The 8821-nt window shown below is 35.8% G+C and overlaps 1 protein-coding gene across 1 annotated transcript; it reads right to left on the bottom strand.

Moving 5' to 3' along the window:
• Positions 1 to 1108: 1108 nt before the first annotated feature.
• LOC120457542 (ubiquitin-conjugating enzyme E2 G1-like) lies at positions 1109 to 6119 on the bottom strand. The gene is made up of 3 exons (XM_039645086.2): positions 5938 to 6119; positions 4518 to 4620; positions 1109 to 1537 (listed from the first exon to the last, which is right to left on the bottom strand). The coding sequence occupies exons 1-3, from the start codon at positions 5981 to 5983 to the stop codon at positions 1180 to 1182; spliced, it is 507 nt and encodes a 168-aa protein (XP_039501020.1). The 5' UTR covers positions 5984 to 6119; the 3' UTR covers positions 1109 to 1179.
• Positions 6120 to 8821: the final 2702 nt, after the last annotated feature.

The following is an 8821-nucleotide window of genomic DNA, read 5'->3' as shown; positions in this document are numbered from 1 at the left end:
GGCGGATACCAGCAATATAGGGTGGCTTAGGTGTAAGTTGCCCCCATCCTATACCCTCCCAGCCTTGATAACGCTTGTATATTCAATGGTTACCCCTTAACAATTCTTTTATTACATTTCAATTCATTTCATAGGATATTGACATTCGCATCACGGTACTGGCAACAGACCCGGATTTTGTGGATTTATCTATTCATAATACAAAATTATCCAAATCGGTTCCCTTCATTGGTGTTCTTCTCAATTACAAGTTTTCCAAATCAAAATAAAGATATTTCCCTCTTATGTTAGATTAATCTACATGCTTTCTTATACGCCGGTTTTACAGCTCCCACTTAAAATTGAATATAAAAATATATGCGCTACGTTTGCCGATATTGCGGCTTAATCCCTTACGTACAGGTCCTCGCTGCTGATTCGCTGCTGATTCTTAAATGGGACACACTCTGGCGGTATACAGATCGCGGTTCGGATTTGGTGGATATCCTACATCTTGGCTAGGATCGGCTAGTCCCTAGCGACGAGTTTCACTACGTGGTGGTTCATGCTGTGTTGCCTAGGCCGAGGTGCTGTTCTTTTCCGACAAAAGAGTTACTGGCCGTGAAATGTGCTAAACGCGCCCAGTCACTATGGCTGCGCCCTGAAGGGTGTGGCTGGCCAGGTCCAGAAGGGTGATTAAATAAATGTAAGCGCGAGAGCGCCAGCGACAAGCCTTCTGGCCTTGACCTACGTCAAGAAAACACAAATTAAGTTACCTACGAACTTTACGGGAATCTGGCTGCAAATATTTACCCAAGTAGACTGATATCTGGTTTTATTCACAAACTGGGATTTATGTAACACCCTTGTGGTTACAGAAGTCCACGCGGCTTTACTTCTTTACACTAGATAATGACCTTTCGACGTTTGAATACTTTGAGATTGCAAACCCAAATGAACGAGCAATTTGTATTTTCTGCTGCGGTACACTTTTCGTGGTTTGGCAAATGTAATTAACTCGATATCCTAAAATTGCTTGAAATGAGCATCCCATTAACACAGTAATTGACATTATGTACTTAATTTTAACCACAACTCCTCCCTCGATCAAAGAAAACCCTAAGATATGTACATATTTAAGTTAATCCTTTTAATGTATAAAATGTTTAATATAAATATACAAATATAGGGCGGGTCGCTTCACGAGCACTCCTCCTGACTTTTTCTGACGCAACGAGCAACTTTGCGCTTAAAGTCGGTATAGGATTCTCGCCATTCCTTGGCAGCATCAACGTTTGCTGGAGACTCATCGTTTGGATCGGCCAGCATTGATATTACAGATATCAAGATGGTCTCCACTGTATGCACGGGTAACCAGCGCTCCGATGCTTTTTCGTATCCCCATTTATCGTCTCCAGGCTCATGTAAAATAGAAATACAGACATCTCCGTTCTTCTCAATATTAGGGTGCCAAATTTCTGTAACAAACTTCATTCGAGGAGGACGCAACGGATATTCCTTAGGAAAGTAAAGATGAGCTTTAAAGAATCCTCCTTCGCTGCGGGATAAAAAAGAAACATTTTGTATAATTAAAAGACACGCACCCTAAATAATAAATAAATTCGTATTTTAGTAATTAGAGTTATACTCAAGTGCCAAGACAAATAGACACCCGATACTTAGTTAATGGAAGTGCGTGAGAGATGGGGAGATAATTAAAGTCGAGTTAAAGCTGCTTGAAGGAATGAGACAAGTTGTAACTTAACTTACGAGGAAGACTCAAAAACATGTGTAAGATTGATAATAAACAGGCTGAATAATAATGCACCAAAAACCTGCCTTGGGAATCTTCTGAACTCATAGTCACCGTATTTTTATTAAGTTATTGTTATTAAATCTCGTTGAATCCGAGTCGTTAAGAAGGAGCGAAACCATATTAGCAAGGCAGAAGAGAAGCAGAAAAGTTGTGGCTCGTGGATTAGTAGTTTAAGATTAACCGATTTAAAGACCCTTTTTAAGTCTGCCATGCCAATAAAAGTGGTGAAGTCATAACTAATCGAGGTTGACCGCTTAAGGCAATCTGAAAGAAAGGTACTGAGCTTAGCTATGCATTGATAATTGCTATTAACATAGTTGCTGCCCTTCTTATGCACTGAAATTAGAAGGGAGTGCTGTGTTGCTAACTATTTGAATTAGGACTATTGGGCACCATATTAGAACAATATGCAAATAGCTTTGCTTGGTGGGAACCGCAATAGTGTGAAACACAAAGTCAATATTGGAGCTACTATTTTATGAGTTAGTACCATGTAGCAAAAACATTATTACATTAAATTAAAAGTGGATTGCTTATTGTTAAAATGAAATATTAAGTATATATATTCTTAGTCAGGATCAATATCCGAGTCGATCTGGATATGCCCATCCGTCCGAATGAACGACGAGATCTCAGGAACTATAAAAAGCTAGAAAGTTGACATAGACGCAACGCAAGTTTGTTGACTCATGCGGCCACCCCCATTAACCGCCCAAAACTGCCACGCCCACACTTTTAAAAAATGTTTTGATATTTATTCATTGTTGCTAATAAGTCTTGTTTGCCAAAATACGACCACAAAACGCCAAAAATGTTTAAATTTGTAACATTTTATTTATTTTTTTTCCAATTTCTACAATAATTCAGAAAATGTTTAAATTTCTCCTTTGCACTTCCTACTCAGGATTTATCTATCTAATAGGTCGGGGAAATCGACTATAGCATTCTCTCTTGTTTTCATAACAGTCCTTGACGACTTTGTCACACGTACTACTCCGATATTCGTTCATGGGGATCTTCAACAACCTTCACTAAAAATTTCCATAAAATTTCAGACGTCGGTCAGATTTTTAAAAGATATGTACATTTTCCCACGGAGCCCTTTGGTCGCCTGGTGCACTTTTGGACGATAGCACGTTGTGGCCAAATGTTTAAAATTAAATTTCATAATTTCAGTGTCATTATGATTGATATGGGAAAGAAGATATGTATTATGATGTCTAACATTTATAAGTCTTACCGACGGCATAAGAGCCTAGACGTAAATATGGCATTTGCGCTTCGCATTTCCACTACCTGAGTAACAGATATTAAGAGTAGAGGAACTCGACTAAAGCGTTCTCTTAAGATAAAAAAATTATTTTCCTGCCTATTATTGACAAGAAAATAAATGCCGAAAGTCTTAAGTTTAACTGAGAAAACTAAATAAACAAACTGAGTGGAGTATAATTTTTTTTGTAAAACCATTACAAAAGTGGATACATTCTTACTTGTTGAACACGCCGTTTTACAAATAATATTGTATTCGACTGGGAAATCAAACTAAAGTGTGGCTCTTCAGATTAGTGGAAATAAAAGTAGGCGAGACAACGTTCTGAAGCAGACTTGCGGTTTTTAGCTCCTGAGAGCTCCTATGCTCATACGGAGGGATAGACTGACGGATAAATAGATACTGATCAAGAAAACATATACTTTAACTGGTCGAAAACACTTCTTTCTACGTGTTTCATACTTCCAAGCGAATCTATTACCCTTTACGAGTAACGGGTGTTATTATAATTCTTAGTTTAAGTTTTTAACCCTGGCTTGGTGACCTTTTTGTTATTTTTTTTAATTATAACAATATATAATTAGTAACGTACTCAATTTTCAATCTAAACTTGCCTAGATCTTGACGTTCATACGGACATGGCCATATCGAATCGGATACTAATCCTGATAAGGAATATATATATCTTATATGCACCCTTTTACCTGTAACATACTTTTCAACGAATCAAGTTACCATTTAACTCAACGAGTAACGCGTATGCAAATGTATTGATCAAACAAAAGCGAATGCTTTAGTCGAGTTCCCCGACCTATTAGATAGATAGATCGTGAGTAGGAAGTGCGAAGGAGAAATTTAAACATTTTTTGGAATATCGGTAGAATTTGGGGAAAAAAAAAATACAATGTACAAAATTTTGACGGTTTGTGGTCGATTTTTGGATAACAAGACTACTAGCAACAATGAATAAATATCAAAACATTTTTTTAAAGTGTGGGCGTTGCAGTTTTGGACGGTTTGTGGGTGTGGCAACATGGGTAAACAAACTTGCGCTGCGTCTAGGTCTCTGGAGTCTGCATGCCGAATCTCATCTTTCTAGCTTTATATATAATTCCTGAGATCTCGTCGTTCAAACGGGCAGACGGGCATGTCCAGATCGAGTAGGATATTGATCCTGATCAAGAATACGTATACTTTATATCCTTCTGCCTGTAACATACTTTTCAAAAGATCTCGTATACGAGTAACGGGTGAAATTATTTCAAGATAGTAAAATAACGTTTAGTTGCAGACAAACAAAAATTTAATTTTAAAAATTAGGTGACAGTAGTAGGTGACAGAATTTCATGTATCATGCATGTGGACGCTTAGTCGTCCATAGTGATTGTTACATAATAATATAATAATACTTATTTTTTCTTAAACGAAAAAGGTAATTCATTCATAACATACTACAGTGTATCTGGCGGTCCAATTATTAAAACTTCCCAGCGAAATATATCATTCTCATCAATTAAACCAGCCGAGAATCCTTCCACTGGATTCTTGTTTAGTTCTGAAAAGATACAACAGTTTATTTATTTTTAGTAATCACGTGGTTTGGTGGGTTTCAGTTTTTTAAGTACATTTAGATTTATGTAGAGTTATAGTTTAAGAAAAACAATTCTTGTACCTATTCTGGTGCCCCTTAATGGAATATGATTATACCAGTTAGTCGTTGAGTATATATACATATATATAATTATAATTATATATATTTTTATATTGTTTCCTTTTTTTCTTTTTATGCCGAAACGCTTTACGAAGGTTTTGCAGAGAAATTGATACCCCTGCTTAAATAAACTGTACGCGGCCTGTTCACTTATTCGTAGTCTTAAATTTTAAATTAAAAATAAAATATTTTTAAATAATTTAAACACTAAAAATACGATGGAAAATAAAATAAATTAAAGGTAAGTTAAAGTTTAGTTATGTGTTAATTATATGCATAACTGAATAAACCATTTGTGTTTCAATTTAAAATTTTTTGGGGTTGTACACAGACTAATGGGAGCAACCTTTATGATCAAATGGAAGATGTAGGCAAAGATATGATAATTTTATTTCGAATATTTTTAAGGATCGATGACAAAAATTTATGTTTAAAATATTTATTATCATTATTATACATTTTTGGTAAAGCAAAAAGGTTGGAAGAATTATATAAATTTATTTTGAAATTAAATTAAATTATTATCATTAATATAAATTTTGGTTTATATATAGGCAAGCAAGTTGAGAGAATTAAAATCGAAATACATATGTAGAATAAACATAGAAGTTAATTTTCTTATAAAAATTAAAAGTTTCTAATGCAGTGAAGGCAACATTATCTATGTACACATATTTGTGTATGCACGCATGTGTGAGAGTAGCGAAGATTATATATTTTATGTACACTTACACTTATTAAACATATAGAAATATCTTTTCGACATATTAAATAAATTCTTGTTAAAATTTTAACACCTTTTTACGTACTTATGTATACAGAACACAAGGGTAGAAACAGATTTTCACACATATATACGTATGCTCATACACATTATATATATACATTTATTTTACTATGTAAGACTATACTATCAACTTTACCAAAAAATAACAGTTAAATTATTATTAAAATCACCTTTCTAATATGTTATTTAGAAATTATAAAATGTGAAAACATATTACTCATCAAATTTAAATTTGGTTGAGCAATGCTAATGGTTTATGCACCAATTTTCGCACATGTGCTTGACTGGAAAAATAATTTCAAAATTTGTATGCAAGAACATATTCATGTATGCATTTTTGCTTATATATATGTGTTCGAAATAGTTAAACATACCTGCCAATTGTTTTTTTAACAGTAAAGATGACTGAAGTTCAGACATTCTAAGTTGAACAATAAATGAATTGTTTAGCTTAACGCACAAGAAATTTACACGAACAAAAATTGTATGCTTAAAAATAAGTTTGTATTGAAAGTAAATATAATCGACATCGACTGACCAAATATTTTATAAAGGCAAAACATAAAAAAGAACTAGTTACACAAGTTTATCAAAGATCTAGATCTTGTGAATACTACTAATATGAGCAGAATAACACAAATTTCAAACTGCACTTATATTGCATTTACACGGCGTTTTCTTGTTTCAGTTTTCCCAAATGTTTGTTGAAAATGCATTTAAATACAAATTTAAATATAATTTTAAATATACATATATATATATATATATATATATAATATATATATATTATTATATAAACATATATATTATATATTTTATTATAAGTTTATATATATATATTTATATGATAGTTTTAAGATTTGGTCCCAGGCTTCTTTTAGTGTAAAGATGGGCAAAAGAGATTTATTCATATTTATATATGATATTATAATAACATTACACATAGGGTATTTTAAAAATTAATTAACTTACCTTTGTTACCTCCTGGATTTTTAATATTAGGTACATCAGAGACAGGAGCACCAGGCAAACCACGCATGAGGCGAGCAACTCCAGGGACACAGTCGAAATCTTTTGCAGGTTCTTCAGGCTTACGTCATATGTATTCCAGTGACAGTTGGTAGTCGGTGGTTGTCTTCTGGGTGAGTACCGCCTGCAGGGGCATCAAATGACTCCTTCAGTAGCTAATATAATTTCTTTTTCCGATGGCTACCGTTCCATTGTCGATCCCTTGACCCGGTTCTTACCGTTCCATTAAAGTACGTCAAGAACAGGGTGCTATCTTCGATAAGGAAGACGGTAACCCTTTTATTCCTACGATAGGTACACGCTGCATGGCCACCCTTCAGCAGTCGCGGGATGCAGCCTTCCTCTTCCAGTTTAAATAGGTCTCTCCCCAGACAAACAGTGGTGTTGCCTATAGAGAAGCGGCCGGCCAAGACGGCTAAGGGGTCGCTACGTCTAGCGCCAGGTCGCTGTACTTCAGAGCCACCTGTCTTCCATGGCAGATCGTTAGATAAAGGTGTACTCGGTTATATTCCCTGTCGAGCACTTTATGGAATGCCAACATATATAGCAGCACTGTACTGCTGGACAGGATGGATGAAACGCTTCAAATGCGTTTTGGTACGGGAGATCGATGACCTCGTCCAGTATTGTTCTAGTTAACCATGGTCCGAGAGATTGGTATTTACCACTCCAGTTTTGGCCAACTGGCATGGTCTAGCAATTTCTTTTACTTGGCCCGCAAGGATAATGGCCTTATGTAGAATCGTCGTAGCTGCGTGCAAATCCCCTTTTAATGAGTTCATCCGGGAGACGATATTCCGGCTATTTCGTAGGTCGCATCGAACAGGGTATTGATCCTGATCAGTTGATTATTGTTTCTCGCCTCCGCATCCTGTGATCCAGCCACCCATTTCCATGGTGAGCCAAACCAATCAATAGAGCGCGATTTCTTTGGCGGCGAACTTGCTATTCTCCCGATTGCCTTCGATGTTTTGCTCAGATAATGAACCCACTGAGGCTTCCGCGCCAAATGCTGCCCTGTTGCATTGGTACTTCAGGGGCTTCGTATCTAAAGACTTGAATTGCGGTTATGGTTTGGCTTATAATTTTTTTGAAAGGGAAAGGTTTTACAATAAGGTTAGTACAAATGCTTAAAATGTCGGTGTGATTCCAATATTATAATAGCGTATGCGAGTTTGTTGATTTTGGTTATACAATTAAAATGTGTAATTTGCTTGGTACAAGGTTTTTATGTGTGTTTAAGTGTGGTTGTTTTGTCCAACGCTTAGTTGCGAGCGGGTGAAACGTTGGTCACTCTATTTAATTTAATTTTTATTTTCTAGGAAATTTAGTATGGATTTCTTGCTTCCTTTCACTTACGTGGTACTTTTATTTCTATATTTTTTTTATGTTTTTAGTGTCTTTTTTTTTATTATTATAATTATTAATTATTTTTTTCCCCCTTTTTAACTCCTTATATCTGATTGTGGAATAATTTACCGGACTTGGTCCTAAACGTGACAACTTTGGCTTCCTGTATCTCTTTGAGACTGAAACGTGGTTTTCCTTTCCGTTCGATCAAGCCCCTTACGTTTAAAATCGGACAAACCCTGATAGTTTATTCTTGATGTACGATCAAAGAATATGACTACACGTCTCTTGTCAGTGACTGAATGGACAGACATGGCTGTTCTACAGCAATGGCGACCAGCTCTACGCTCTTGAATAGGGCTTACTTGCACTTCAAGCAAACGGTAAAGGTCGAGTGGAACCTTTCTATCTGGCCATTGACTTCGCTTTCCTGAGTCGGGGTGCCGTATAATTCCATTTAAAGTTCCCGGAGGTAGTTTAAAGCTGTTGGGCAGAGGTAACCCCTCTCGTTGTCGGAAACAACAGCCCTTGTAAACGTGAAATAGTGCAGCAATTTCTTTCGTAGATGTATTGCTGATTTGAATTCCAAAAACCAATTTTGTGAATTTATCAATTAAACGGAGATAGATTTTTTTCACCACATCGATATGAAGTATTTTACATGGATAGTTCGGTATCGGGGTCGAAAAAGAATTTTTCTTAGATCCTTTTAGACCCCCTATGGGCCCTGCGATGTTAATTTTCAATAACATCACAAATCGCCTCTCTGCGTTATACGGATTTTATACAGTTTCTGAATATAGGACCGAGATCCCGTTCAGGATTGAGGCCGTAAAATGTTTCTGTAATAGTGCTGATAGGTAGGATTTTTCTTGGTCG

This window comes from Drosophila santomea, unplaced genomic scaffold, assembly GCF_016746245.2.
Source record: "Drosophila santomea strain STO CAGO 1482 unplaced genomic scaffold, Prin_Dsan_1.1 Segkk25_quiver_pilon_scaf, whole genome shotgun sequence".
Taxonomy (NCBI): domain Eukaryota; kingdom Metazoa; phylum Arthropoda; class Insecta; order Diptera; family Drosophilidae; genus Drosophila; species Drosophila santomea.
This window is presented reverse-complemented; position numbering and strand designations above follow the sequence as displayed.

Coding starts and splice junctions, on each gene's coding strand:
- LOC120457542 (XM_039645086.2), bottom strand. CDS start 5,983: ATGTCTGAACTTCAGTCATCTTTACTGTTAAAAAAACAATTGGCAG. Junction 4,621..5,937: donor GTTAAAAAAACAATTGGCAG/GTATGTTTAACT, acceptor GTATCTTTTCAG/AACTAAACAAGAATCCAGTG. Junction 1,538..4,517: donor GGACCGCCAGATACACTGTA/GTATGTTATGAA, acceptor TTTATCCCGCAG/CGAAGGAGGATTCTTTAAAG.